At 40.9% G+C, this 14,860-nt stretch overlaps 2 protein-coding genes across 3 annotated transcripts in view; one reads left to right on the top strand and one right to left on the bottom strand.

The window, feature by feature from the left end:
- meioc (meiosis specific with coiled-coil domain) overlaps nt 1–4,250 on the bottom strand; it is a 47,492-nt gene extending 43,242 nt beyond the window's left edge. The window contains exons 1-6 of one of the 2 annotated variants that reach the window (XR_014873627.1): nt 4,129–4,250; nt 3,690–3,812; nt 3,281–3,383; nt 1,854–2,026; nt 1,640–1,744; nt 1–1,483 (exon numbers count right to left, since the gene is read on the bottom strand). Coding sequence is in view for 1 of the 2 variants with exons in the window: in XM_085156282.1 (XP_085012408.1) it covers nt 1–1,483; nt 1,640–1,744; nt 1,854–2,026; nt 3,281–3,343 (1,824 nt within the window). In the remaining variant the exon portion in view is untranslated. Of the gene's footprint in view, nt 1,484–1,639; nt 1,745–1,853; nt 2,027–3,280; nt 3,384–3,689; nt 3,880–4,128 lie in introns of those variants that run through there. The other variant, XM_085156282.1, reaches the window with a different exon arrangement.
- A 555-nt stretch (nt 4,251–4,805) lies between these two features.
- Nucleotides 4,806–8,741, top strand: fzd2 (frizzled class receptor 2). The gene has a single exon (XM_085156283.1). It carries the CDS (start codon nt 5,010–5,012, stop codon nt 6,645–6,647), a length of 1,638 nt encoding a protein of 545 aa, XP_085012409.1. The 5' UTR covers nt 4,806–5,009; the 3' UTR covers nt 6,648–8,741.
- The last annotated feature ends 6,119 nt before the right edge of the window (nt 8,742–14,860 follow it).

The following is a 14,860-nucleotide window of genomic DNA, read 5'->3' as shown; positions in this document are numbered from 1 at the left end:
CCTTTTTCTCTCCTTCTCCAAACACCTCCACTGCTCATAACACTCATCCAGGTAGAAGTAAAGCTGAATCACTGGTCCTCCATGATTCCTTAACACTGAAGTTGTCATTGCTGAGGCCATTCCATGATAAGTACTGTCCCTTCTGTGGGTCCTCATCTCGCTGAGGTAGGAGTTGAAAGCTGCAGATTCATTAAGTGGAATCACATCATCTGCTTCCATGCCAGGAACACTACTTGCATAAGGCTGTGTGGATCTAGAGCTGAAGTTGGATTTGACAGGGATCCCTGAGTACCTCCTGGGGTCATTTACAGGATACATTAAGGGCATGAACTGCTGTACATTCCCTGCATTGACCATGCCGTTTTCACCATCAAATCTTTTATACTGTACAGTCTCCTGGAAGTCAAAGTATGGGTTTTGTGAAAGGAGCTGTGCTTCCCCCTCTCTCATGAAAGTGTTGAACTGGGGCCTCCTAGCAAAGCCCTCTCTTAGAAATCCATTTGCTTGCATTTTGCTTTTTTCTTTCTGAACCTGGGATTTTGTCTTATTCTGCAGCTGATGTTTTGAATACTGGTTTGTACTTAGATTTATGTTCTCTCTATGCACCATCTTTTTGGGGTATTGATTTGGGGGATTTAAAAGTGCAGGGAATTGCTTTGGCTGTTGGACATACTCTGTGCTTTGAGGGTAGAAATTGGGTAGATCTTGAAAGCCATCCTTTTTGAATGTTTGTTTCTTCACTCTGTTTCTTTCTCTTTGCACTGTCCCCAATTCCCCCATCAGCTGTTTTGGAATCTGATTTCCAGGAGAATTCTGTCTTGACATTGTAGGACTGGTTATTTTCCATTGTTCAGCCACGTTGTCTTCATGGTCCATGCCCACTATCTGCTTATGCATGTTTCCCAGGTCTCCACAATACACGCCATCATTCCCATGTGTCATTAATGACTGAAAACTGCTGACCAGATGGTTAATGTGTTCTGGTACATACTGCCCATTACCATTTGGCTTTATGCTGTCCTGGATGTAGTTATCTTCATAGAAAGATTCAAAACAGGGTGTGTTGTTTTCACTTTGAGGTCTAAAAATGTCACTGATGTCAGGAAAATTATTAAAAGTCTGACCATTGACTCCTTTATTATAAGATGACATGTTGACATGTTTGTTCTGTTGCATCTGTGATGTATAGCTGCTTCCAGCATTTGGTACTGGTAGACCTGGTGGCAGCTTTTGGGGATGGGGTAGGTAGCTCTCTCCATTAAAAAGCCACTGTCGATTAGAAACAAGGCCATTCGACTGTTGCATTAGCTCACCAACATCTTTGTCTCCTGACCAATGCTGTGCTTTACTGAAACTTTCCTGAGATACATAGTTTGGAGTAAAGGAAGAGTTATGCTGCATTTTAGCCTCAGATTCTAAATACTGTAGCAGTTCTTCACTCAATGTCTTTGGAGACCAGATGGGATTGCATGTAGGTAGGGTCCTAAAAGAGGAATTGAGGAATTCCTTTAGTGACAGAAATCACAAACTATTTTAAGCAGGTAAAACTTTCACATATCTTATTCTGTTGATTATTAAATTTTACAATGCACACTATAGCATGAAGTAAACTACTACATGCATCACAATAATGACATACCCTTCACTGTAGAAGCTATCCTTTGAATCTGCATCATCCAAAATATTTGACACTAGACCCTGTAGATCACTCTCACCACCATAATCAGCTTTTTCAGGGGGTTTCCTTAAAATAACAGAAAATAAATTCTTAGGAAATAACAAATAGCCATTTTGATTGAACAAGCATTGCTGTATAGCAATGAAACTGCTTACAACTTCATTTAGGTGAATACCTGCTTTTAATGCTGGGCTGGGCACATCTAATGAGTTCATAAGGATCATCCTGAGTAGAATAAGACCAGGGCATATAGGATGCAGTGTCCTGTTCCTGCTGTGACACACCGGGGATGGAAATGAAGGGTATTGCTACTGTACTGCCATTTCCACCTCCCGCATTAACACCCACCTGAAATAAAGAGAATCCAATCTCATATAAGGCAAACTAATGCAAATTACAACACTTAAGATAAAACTTTCACAGACAATTTTAACTCTGTAAAAATACGGAATTGAAATCATTTCAAATAATTACATTTGAAATTATAATGTTAATTTATTTGCCAGCTTTTGAGCTAAAATATATTGGCAAAAGCCTAGCAACTTTTTCAGTGGGTGTTGGAGTGAGAGGGTCGCCTCTCGTTTCCAATCCTGTTCTTGAGTTTCATCAACAGGATCTCAAAGCATAGCCATTCTGGGGGGGGGGGGGGGGGGGGGGGTCACTCACTTTGGGAATCTCATATTATACCACAGAGGATTTTTGCAAGGTCAAAGCGTGACCTCCCGCGTACACTGGAGCAGTTTGCAGCCAAGCATGAAATGGCTGCAATGAGAATCACCACCTCCAAATCTGAGGCCATGGTTCTCTGCTGGAAAATGGTGGTATGCTCCCTCTGTGTTGGGGGAGAGAGACTGCCTTAAGCAAGGTTCAAGAAGCAAGTATCTCGGGATCCACAAGTGATGGGAAGACAGAGTGCAAGTTGGACCAGCAGTGTGGCATCAGCAGTACTGGACTGCCTAATGAACAAAGAGCTTTTGATTTACCAATCTATCAATATCCCAACCTTCACCTAGGATCAGGTAATCTGGATAATGACCAAAAAAGTGAGGTCATGAATACAAACAGATGAAATTAGTTTCTTCCATATGGTGGCTGAGCTCAGACTTAAAAGACAAGTTAAGAAGCTCAGACGTCCAGAGGAATTCCTGGAGTAGATCCCCTGCTCCTGCATGTCAAAAGGACCCAGTTAAGGTGGTTGGGAAGGTTTACAAGTACATCCAACTGGGAAGAAACCCCAGGGTAGACCTATTTATTTGACAATTTTAAAACATCTCTATGCGATACAAAGAACTTAAAGAAAGAAAGAAAAACTTCCAACAATTGCATGCACAACTTTAGAGATCATAATTAAAACATATTGTTTCATTCCTTAATGTGGTTCTAATCTGAACTAAAAAGAAAAAAAAAAAAATCAAAGAAAAAAAAACTTTGGGATGAGCTGCATTTTTTTCTTTGTCCCATTACACAAGTTAACCAATATGGTTAACTATGGAGGGAAAAAAATTATCATCAGTGAGTTGGCCTATCATAAAGTCTTAAGAAATGGAGATATTTCAAATATGCAAAGTACCTTAGCCTAAATTACTGCTTATTCCTGCTTACCTGACGTTGATAGCTGTGGAAGAGTGAATTTGCAAATGCGCTCTGACGTCCATCAAACGCCATTCTGAACTCCCTTTCGGTTCTTCAGTACTCGGTTACAGCTCTGGCAATGTACAAAGAACGAAACATTTTTATAAAGCCTTACATAGTAAATTTAGACATTTAGCAGATATGGAAAATACATTAGCAAACTACTTTTTCGGGAAAAGGCAACTTTTCAGCTAGCCAACTTAGCAAACTTAACATAAACTTAACGTTTATGTAACTGGATAAGCTAGCAAACTTTGATGATGACTTTGCTAATTTAACCCGTAGCTTTAGCCTAACGCTTTTACCAGTAAAATTTTTCTAATTTTATTTTATTTTTTAACTTTTTGGTCAGCAAAATGTACCATTTAAACACACCTACCCGCATTTAGTCAAACAAGGCGAACTTATGGAGTTTTAACCGTTTTCTCGACAGTCATCGCCTTAATCCCTCTCGTGCCGTCCTCAAGTCCACCCAGGAGATGTTCGATGTTGTCCTCGCGACCTGAAAGCACATTGGCTGAAGCTGAGGGATTATACTTTTACTCCAATTAACATCAAGCAGAAATTAAAGGGGCATAGCAACATGTAGTGGCATCCCCTCCCCCATAATTTATACCATGGTGTGGCAGGTGCTAACATAAAAAAAAAACACCTTACACAGAAACTGTGTATAAAGGCTATGTTAAGCAGAACATGTAAATACTATCTCTATTATAATAATAATTTCTTCTAATATAAGTGGTAGTAGTCAGTTTTAGGTCTGCAGTTTGTCAATTAAATTAATTTTAAAATGAAGATATTATGAGCTTAGTACATACAAACAAACTGAGTTACTGATGGACACTTGAAAGTGACACGAAACCCTTCTCCTATCTACATTTTAGTTCAAGGGGCGCTTGTAAAGTCTGTTCTACCGCACCACTCCAGCTGTGGAGTCAATTTCAAAGCGTCTCAAAATGCAACCAGTAGACAAGAAAGTGTTCCTTCAAATTAAGAGCATGCGCATTCTAGTGGGCCTAAACGGAACAAAACTGATTTTGGTCGACAAAAGAACAAAAGACAAGCAAGAGCAAATTACACATATCCCATAAATCATAGACACAGACAACAGTGGGAATGAAGAATAACAAATAAGCCTGATAGAGAATCAGCCCTGCTGCCTCCACAGTAAAGAATGGAGCAGGTGAAATGGATTGTCCATGATAATAATACATGTGTTCAGTCACCCCCTGTCACTTCCTGACTCAAATGTCTCCAGAGTCTCTGGCTCTGATGCCACAGATGCCATTGAAACTGCATAGATTGTCTGCCTTCAACCTTCAACCAAAGCTATGATTATGATTATGATGCTGATTGTTACTGTTGATGGTGGTCATGGTATTGGTGCGGGTGTTAAAGCAAAAATATCTGAGACTCAAGTATTTTTCTTCAAATTCATACTGGGATTTTATTTTGAAAGATTGTACCGGATGTTGTGGCGTATTTCTCACTAACGCTGGCCCGAAGGGAATTTGAGTATTTAGAAGAGAAAAAAGTCAGCCAGCAGTGTTTAAGCAGAGACTAAGCAACAAAGAGAGGAGCAACTTTGCCCCCCCCTATAGAGACTTACTGTTACTGGAGAACTGATAATACGAAGGAGCTCACTAGATAAATCTACAGCGACTTTATCAGGCTGTAGTTGATACTTAACCTTGGGAAGATGCGTTTTTGCAAAACTTTTTTTTTTGCGGTCCTGCTGCCCCTGCTGATATCAGCACAGTATCAAGGCGACAACGGAATAGTTGTCCCGGAACATGGATTTTGTCAGCCGATTTCGATACCCCTGTGCACGGACATTGCTTATAACCAAACCATCATGCCCAATTTAGTGGGTCATTCCAACCAGGAGGACGCAGGGCTCGAAGTGCACCAGTTTTACCCGCTCGTGAAGGTACAGTGCTCGCCAGAGTTGAAATTCTTCCTGTGTTCCATGTATGCGCCTGTTTGTACAGTTTTGGAAAAGGCCATTCCTCCATGCAGATCGATTTGTGAGAGGGCCAAGCAGGGCTGCGAGGCTCTTATGAACAAGTTTGGCTTTCAGTGGCCGGACCGATTGCGCTGCGAAAACTTCCCTGTGCTGGGAGATGGACAAATCTGCGTGGGCCAAAATGACTCCTCCACTGCCACCGTCCCTCCGATTATATCTGTTCCAGGAACATCGGATGTCTCCATAATCCCCCCACGTGGAAGGCCATTCCATTGCCCGTCTGTTCTTAAAGTTCCCCCATATTTGAATTATAAATTTTTAGAAGAGAAGGACTGTGCCGCTCCCTGTGAGTCATCTAGGAGCGGTGGGAAAATGTTTTTCAGTGATAAAGAAATTCATTTCTCACGCATATGGATTCTAGTTTGGTCTGTGCTTTGTTGTGCATCTACATTATTCACAGTAACCACTTATTTAGTTGACATGCAACGCTTCAGATACCCCGAACGGCCCATCATCTTCTTGTCTGGCTGTTACACTATGGTCTCCATTGCCTACATAGCAGGCTTCTTCCTCAGTGATAGGGTGGCGTGCAATGACAGCTTCACCCCTGATGGCTATAAGACCATAGTCCAAGGCACCAAAAAAGAAGGCTGTACTATCCTCTTCATGATGCTCTATTTCTTCAGCATGGCCAGCTCCATATGGTGGGTCATTCTATCGCTCACCTGGTTCCTGGCTGCAGGTATGAAATGGGGCCACGAGGCCATTGAAGCTAACTCTCAGTATTTTCACCTGGCAGCCTGGGCAGTGCCAGCTGTCAAGACCATTAGCATCCTGGCCATTGGGCAGATTGAAGGTGATGTGCTCAGCGGAGTCTGCTTTGTGAGTCTCAGCAACCTGGATCCTCTACGGGGCTTTGTTTTGGCCCCTCTCTTCATTTATCTTTTCATCGGCACCTCTTTCTTGCTGGCTGGCTTTGTGTCACTATTCAGAATCCGCACCATCATGAAACACGATGGCACCAAGACGGAGAAGCTGGAGCGATTAATGGTACGGATCGGGGTATTCAGCGTGCTCTACACGGTACCTGCCACCATTGTTATTGCATGCTTCTTCTATGAGCAGGCCTTTCGGCCCCACTGGGAGCACAGCTGGGTCAGCCACAACTGCAGGAGCCTGGCCATTCCCTGCCCTATGCATCCTGGACCCCACATGACACCAGACTTCACCGTCTTCATGATCAAATATCTGATGACCCTGATAGTGGGCATCACCTCTGGTTTCTGGATCTGGTCTGGAAAGACTCTGAATTCCTGGCATAAGTTTTACACAAGGCTGACAAATGGCAAACACGGAGAGACCACTGTGTAGAGTGAAAGCACATGAGTGTTGCTGGGATTATTATTTGTTTTATTATCTATACCTGATGTCATAGGTAAGTAGCACAGTGAGTAGCTGTAGCATTTGTGTTTGCCTCAGCTTTCTAGTCACACTTGCATGCCAAACTGAGGGTTGGATTTTGAGAAAAACACAAGCTGGATAAACACAGACTGAACCTGAGTGTGTGAACAAATAACAATCATGGCTATGGATGCCATGTGCTGATTGCTCTCCTCACCTTCTCTGGTTCCTTTCTTAAAGCCTCCATAAACTCTGGGGAGTGATGATCCAGCAGACAATAGAACACAGACTGAATGACTGATTTGAATTTTTTTGAACTCTTGCAAAAACATTTCATGTACAGTTTTACAAAATTGTAAATAGTATTTGTAAAAACACAACATTATATTATTGTATTTAAAAAGTAAATACTTTACCTTATCTGCTAGTGTACTCAAACTAAGTAATTTTGCACTGTATGAATGCCACAAGCGCAGACAAAGACATGCCTGTTTTTTTGTTCTTTTTGCATTTCCTTTTCTGTTAATTTGTGATTATAGATTAGAACATTGTGTTGTTACTCTTAATTTACGGAAAACATGTGCAGAGTCTCTGCAGAATTTAAAGATATCAACTCATGACTATGAATTTTGAACTTGTGGTTAAACAGGAACATCATGCTTTGTGTGAGGTTTTTTTTTCTCATCTTTCTGCTCTTATATGTGTTCAGTATTGTTTTAATAATTAAACCCTGTTGTTAACGTGTGATTTTCTTTAATTAAAGCACAGCCACGTTGTTTTCTCAAGGGGTGAGGGTTGTATCACACCTGAACATCTGTTGCCTCAGACTGACGGGCAACAGTTAAAGTGATTATTGAACACAGAAGTATCCCCCAGGGAAATACAAGGAATCCACGTACATTGAGCCTGTCAGTATAAACACAATTCGCCTGTTAATCACGTACTCTGTCAGTAAATTGTAAAATATTTAACATCTGTGTGTGTGTGGGGTGGGGGGGGGGGTTGTGCCTAAGCAACTAATGCCACCATGTAAGAATGCAGCAGGGAACATCTTCACACATGTACATTAACATTGCGTTCGAGTGCTGAACAAAAACAAGAAACTTTTTTTGCCTGTTGTGTAAACTAATGGGAATCTTCTGGCAAGCCAAGCCTGTGCTGTTGCATAGGTGTGAAAATGTTCCCGCTTGTGCGGTCGGTGATGGCGGAAGAAAAATATTCCGATTTGCTGTTGTTACTTCTCTGGACTCTCTGTGTATTGTAGCAAGTTGGAATCCCCCAAGCTGTTCGTGGCTGAAACTCAATCGTCTCTGCAGTGATGTCATGAAGTAGATGGATGTGTAAGAGAAAGCTGATCCCTGTGCCTCAGAGCAGAAGCTCTTGGCTAGAGGCATGCATATAGTATATACTGTTAGTGTACTGTTAGTGAGTGAGTGAGTTAGTCTGCACCTCTCTGGATAATATTCTAATTTGAGTTACCTTTTCGACTTATATCGCGACCAATGGGTTGTTATATTTACTTGATGTTTGTCTTTTTTATATCCTCACCAAGGGTTTAATAAAGACGGCTTGTAATAACAGATGGGTAAGAGTGATTAAAGGTAAGAACAGAGACTCTAAGGGGGGAAAACCATAAATCTACCTGCCTCCTCTATTCTGCCCTTTTACACCCTCTGTCTCCACCCTCCCTGCCTCTCTCCGCTCAGATGAATGGGGGGAATGTGAGTGAGTCAGTGGAGCAGTGCTGGGCCTTTGCCTAGTGACAGACAGTCTCCTGTGCTGCTCACTTCAAAGTGCCGCTGAAACCTGACAAGCTTCATGTAAACAGTACTGCCTGGCCCGAAGGCCCACTTCCTGCGCTATACTCAGCTTAATGGCTGGCTTGTTTGGCTTTGCACTGAAGCAGAGAAACGAATGAAGTGTGAGAGAATGAAGAGAGGCGGTATGTGGGTGGGGTCCTAGTGGTGAAGAGAGTGAGATTGTTTTAGGATTTAGGGGAGGAGGGATTTGGAGAGCGTGATGGAAAATTCAGAATTATTTGGTTGCTTTTGTCTTGCAGAGGGGGGGGGGAAAAAAGAGAGAAAGAAAATGAGAATCCAAATGAGGAGAGACATAATTGTGATTTGGCAAATAATCTGAGAACAAAAACCTTTGATCGCAAACCATCAAAACTAAATAGAATCAGATGCTGCTCCTAGTAACTTATCCCACAAAAATAAATTGTAAAATATACTCTGTGAGTAAGTCTTTAATGTTTTCTATGCCCAGTGACCTATCTGGGGTAGTTCAATACAGATTCTACTTGGTGGACTTTACAATCTCTATCCACGGAGAGAACAGTTTAAAAATGTGAAGCATTAGTTGGAGTTTTATGCCTAAAACTTTAACTTTATGCATAAAACTGTTAATATTATCTACGCAAGCGCTGGTAACTATCCAGAGTAAATTCTGCTCTTTAATGTTGTTTCCAAGTTTCTCGGAAGCTGCAGTCTCATGTTGTTGGTCTCTGATCTTAAATCTTGCATGCAGTTGGTTCCAGCTTGCTTGGGGGCAAGAAGGGACAAGTCAAGGATCATGAAGACAGGAAGAATGTTTCTAGAGTTGATATTATGGTGTCGCTCTTATTAGACGAAGGTCTAGGCATGTCGGAAAAGGATCGTGTTGTTAGTCAGTGCTCTCACAGGTTCTGTAGATCCATTTTTTGAGCATGCTCTAATGTACTATGAACATTTTCTTAGCTTGTAACTTTTTATCCAGCCTATGAAAGTGCTTCAACCAGACAAAGGACTAAGAAAAAGAGGAAAATGGTTAGAAAAAAAAGGAAAGGAAGAAAAAGGGATCCAGACATGTAGTAAGCCTGTTTCTAATCAAATCTTGGCACAAAATCAAGAAGGAACCCATGCTCAGAAGGCTGGATTAGTTGCAGTCATACATTATCCTAACCATAGGAGAGTAGCTGAGGTTTTCCAGAGCACATACTCTATCTATTTGTCTTATATTGCCTTGAAGTCTCAAGAGGACATGCCATATGTTCTTTCTCCTCATGTCATTTGCTTTCAGAGTGGAATCAAGTGTAACAAATTGGCAGAAATATGATGGTTTAAATGTGTATTTCAGCTTCTGACTTTGATTCAGGGCTTCCAGCCATAAAGGGTCACCGTAAAGAGGTGTCTTTCTTTTGGTCGTCTTTAAAGTCATTTTCTAATACCTGACTTTTTTCCCCTCGTTGTTACCTCACAAGCCATAATATTTGAAGAATTACATTACTTAGTACAAATAACTTTGCTGATTTAAAAAAAAGTGATTTAAAATATCCATATGGTTATTACACCACCCACAACCATGGATTGAAAAGTGAAAGGCTGTGGCACCCACGATGTGGGACGGAAAGATTTTGCCGGTCTTTCCTCCCTACTGCTGTTAGACTCTACAACATGGTCTCTGCAGAGGACCACACACAAAAATCTCATACACAATTGTAACTCTCGCCCGGTCTCCTGGATGTGCAATTTTCCCTATGTAACAAAGTATTTTATTCTATTTGTATAGTACTTTTCCCACTGTATATAGTATTCTTTCTATTTTGTATAGTATGTTATTCTATTCTATTGTTTTTCTCTTAATTTTTTACTGCTCTTGTACTTCTGCCGTGACCAAAAATTTCCCACGTGTGGAACTAATAAAGGTTTCTCTTATCTTATCTTATCTTATTTTTTCTTATCAGTGAAAGGAGACGGGGTTTGTAGGCATACATCATTTCTAACAAGATATCCAGCTCTTCTTATTAGCGATCACTACACTGGTTTTTCTACACTCGTTCTTGGTTTCCAAATCGCATTGATTTGTAAACCAACTGATTTCATCCTTATAGTGAACACAGTTAAAACTAGAACGTGTACCCGGCTTTACTTTCTCGTTGGCTGATTTTTATTGACATGTATCTATGTAGTATTGTATGCTCATAAGCGCACAGACAATGCAAAGGTGGCTTTGACAAGAATTCAAACATAAACTGTTGACACTGACACTGGGATGTTGGGGGAGTTTATTTAGTCCCCTGCCTTCAAGGACAAGGGTGCAGAATCAGTGTAGAAAGTAGGGGAGTGGCTCAGAGCCTTTCCAGCTGCCGAGCAGAGAGGTGCCGACAGCTGCATGACTGATATTTTGGGAGCCTGCAGTAGGCCTGGGATAATAATGGTCTTGATTGGGAGGAGTGTGTTTGAAGTAAAAGGAATGGTTAATGTGCATCTAGACACCACACTGTGTACACAACCATGTCTCTCTCATAAACTGTCAGAATGATGGTACAAGTAGCAAATGATAACACACACAGTGTTAGGGACTAAAGCACAAGTTTTTCTGCTACTGTGTTGTGTTTTTTTCACAGCTGAACGTATTTATTTTTGTAAAGTTGCAAATTTCAATGTTATGGAGACTGTGAATGTACTCGCAATGTATGCACACGATAAAAAATATAAATTTGTGTTACAAAACTTGTGGCAGACAGCTTTACACAGATATAGACAGGGCCCACACTACTTAGAGCTTTAAAAACCAACAATGAAATCTGAACATCAAATCTAAAACTAACAGGTAACTACTGAAATCGTGCAAAGGACTGGTGTAATGTGGTCGCTCCTTTTGTGTTAAAAGCCGTTGGAGCATCATTCAGAGTTGACTGCAGCCTGTGTATGGTATGGTAACTGATGCCTGAGTAAAGTGCATTGCCGTAATCAATTCTAGAAGAAATAAGATCATGAGTGACCTTCTTTAAATAGGACTGCAACAGGAATGGTACAATTTTTGATTTCTGTCAAAACTGAATGAAACAGGACATCATGACATTAGACACCTGTGTACCCAATGGATTCAAAGATTATCTTCAAATTGCATAGACATAGACCAGAGCTATGGGAGGAAGGTGCAGTTATGATTGTTTCTTTTTTTTAGTCATTCAGCTTAAGGAAGTTTTTAGACGTCCAGATTCTAACTTCTTCTACACAAGACCTAATGTATAAGTTATCAATAGTACCAGGTTGAAACATAGAGTTGTGTATTGTTTGCATAGCAATGAAAATCTATACTGTGTTTCTGAAGCATTCGTCCAACCAGAAGTATGTAGGTTGTTTAAAAAATGGAGGATCAAAGACGATCTGGGGGACTCTGTAAGACAATAGTGCATAAAAAGAAGAGGCATCACTGATCCTTACGGAGAATGACCTGCTAGAAAGATATGAAATGAACCAATCCAGCGCTACATCACTGATGCCAACAGTTTTTTCAAATGGCTCACTAACATTGTGATCTGCAGTATCAAAAGCTGGGATAAAATCAAGCAGAATTAAGACACAACCAGCCCAGAGTCAGATGTGAGCAGCAGATTATTAGAGACCTTGACAAGAGCTGTTATCATGTAAGTGAAGCCCAGACTGAATATATAATATATATAAGATAAAAGTGGCAGTTTGAACCCATCAAGTTTTAAATGATTGAGTCTGGCCCAGAAAGTGTCAAAGGTGCTGATGAAACCAAGTCCAGCAGCAGAAGGAAAACTCTTCATCCAGCTATGCAAGTAAAAGAGGTGACTAAAGAGTTCAGAGCCTCTAGTTATGACAGAAATGGTGCCAGACAAAACACACATCATTCCCAAGCTTTCTATGGCAGTGGTTAAAGACTCTAGATCATGCTGACAGAGATAATCAAGACAAGAAGTCATTTGATTTAATAGAGCTCAGTCTTTAGAGAGAGGAGAGAGCTCTGGGAGTGGGTATTTTTATGTCACTTCCTTTGCTTCCATGGAGTCAGCCATTTCTTTGGATGCTGCGACAGCCAGCCAAACAGTATTATAGAGACCTCCAGCATGCACTATTGCCTCGTTATTTATTTAGTTTTCTATTTTAAAAGCTCTTATCTGTTTCACACACACATAAATATCAATGTTTCTGTGCTGGAAAGTTCTCTGTGCCTTAAAACCACAAGTGATACACATTTACAGACCGCTTCCCGTAGCAGCAGTTCACAGGGTATCACCAAGAAGTGAGTTTAAAAGTAAAAGAGGTTAAAGATTCTTCAAATTGATATCCTTCAAATTCATTAGAAGTTGAGCGAGCTCTGCAGTACGGGCCCCTGGAAAAAAAATCACTGTGACTACCAAACCATGCTGATGTGATGTTATAGCTTTGTTACTCTGAAAAGATGACGTCACTTGAGAAAAGTGTGCTTTCAACATCTCCCTGGAACACGGGCTTTTCACTATGTTAGTGTCACAGGACAAGCCTCTAGTCTGACACAGCGCTCACCTATCTTGTTATGAATGTAAAGATGCTGCTAGGTACTTTGGAATGAACTTTTAGTGTCAACTCCATACTTACAATTCCTCTGTATTAATTATCTTATTTTGGAACTGCTATCCAATCAGTCTTCTCACCTCTTATAGTTTAAGAATAGAGCAATCACAAATATGACTTGTTCTTTTTTGGTATTTAAGCTTCTTTTTGTTCCATGTCTTGTAATAACACTTGAGGCAGTTTAGTCCTATTCAGCAGGGGGCTACGGTGAGTCTAAAAAGCCACATAATGCAACAGCTGTTGAAGTAATCGCAGCTTTTGATTGACAGGTCAATTAACCCCCTACAGATAATTCACAAGGCAGCAAAATCACTCTTATTGACCCATTAATGAAACATGGAAGCACTCTGAGCACCTGCATCTAAAGATAAACGAAGTTTATTGAAGAGTGAGGTGGTAATACTCTAATCTGTTACTCTCTCATGAGCCTCAGTAGGGCCTCAGGCTTCAATGACGACTTCTTGAGTCGGCTCCTCTCTGGCGAGTGCCGCCCCCCTTATTTTAATGGAGGCCCTCCTAACAACTCTTTCTGAGGAATTTACAGCCTTGGCCGATTCTCACTCCAGGCCCAGGGCTGGGAAGGTGGGGTGGAAGTCATGCTGTGGCCTTGTACCAAAAGAGCCAGCAATGGAAATGTAAAGGCAGGGTGGCAGCAGAGCTTGAACATGAATGTTTCTGTGCTACTTAACTCAAAAATCAGCCACACAGGGATCCGCGTGTATTTAATACATCAATGATAGAAAAGAAATACATGAAATAACACCGATGTCCACCTTAAGTCTCCAAGAACTGTAAGGGTAAATGCTAAGATACAAAAAACCAAAAAGATTGCAATTTAGACCCTCTCAAGTATATAGCTTTTGATGCCAGTCAGTCCAATAAGTGAAAAGGAAGGGATACTTTTAAACCTTAAAGCACAAAACAAGCATATTTTGAGCCTCACAGCTGAAGTTAATTCTTTCACTGTATGTGTTCATTATTGTGCGTCTGAGCTTGTGAATATGTGAGTAAATCTGTGTGAATGAGTGGCTGTTGGAAGGCTCCAGTTCTGTAGGTTCTCTCTGTAATTTCACTCTCTGCTCAGCATAATCACTTCCATGTGGGCCCTCTCCAACAACAGAGTGTTGAAGGGGCCCGTTGCAAAGGTGGGAGTGAAACGCAGACACATATGGGCTCACAAATGTTTTCACACATAAGATTGTCAAGTCCCGTCTCACCGAAGTGTCAGACAGCAGAGAAGATTTGGCCTCCATTTGTTTGAGCGTCGCTGTAGTTATTTGTGGTTTAAGTTGTTCGTATATAAACAGATACAGAAAATAGATATTTTTTTTCTTTGACATATAAAACCACAAATGCTGGGTGTCTCAGACCAACTCAGATAAAATCTTAGTATTCCAGTCTTTCAATTTGCGAAATTGCAGGAAGTCATTTGCCAGTTTATGCTCATTAGCAATTTCCTTTAGCGGTATTAAGAAATTTTGTGGTTTTCTTTTGCATCCTGTTAGTTTTTTGTGGTGGCTTCTGCCACACAAGTTAAATCATTGTCCAGGAATGCCCTGAGGGCTGCTGAGGACAAATCACGGACAATGTGTGAAATCAACAGAGCGGAAAACAACAGGGCCTTCTGCACAGCAGGGTCAGCATGTAAGGATACCACTGTTCAACATATTTCCTGTGGAGATTATTGTTATGTGCAAAAACTCCTGCTAGGAGACCAAATATTTTAGGGTACATGTCAAAATATGTAAAGAGACGAGCAGTAAAAATACTCCTGATATCACAAGATTAATCCCTTTTCTTTAGTGATTGGTTCATGGATAATTTTATTAATTTTTG

Source organism: Neolamprologus multifasciatus, chromosome 4 (assembly GCF_963576455.1).
Source record: "Neolamprologus multifasciatus chromosome 4, fNeoMul1.2, whole genome shotgun sequence".
Lineage (NCBI taxonomy): Eukaryota > Metazoa > Chordata > Actinopteri > Cichliformes > Cichlidae > Neolamprologus > Neolamprologus multifasciatus.
This window is presented reverse-complemented; position numbering and strand designations above follow the sequence as displayed.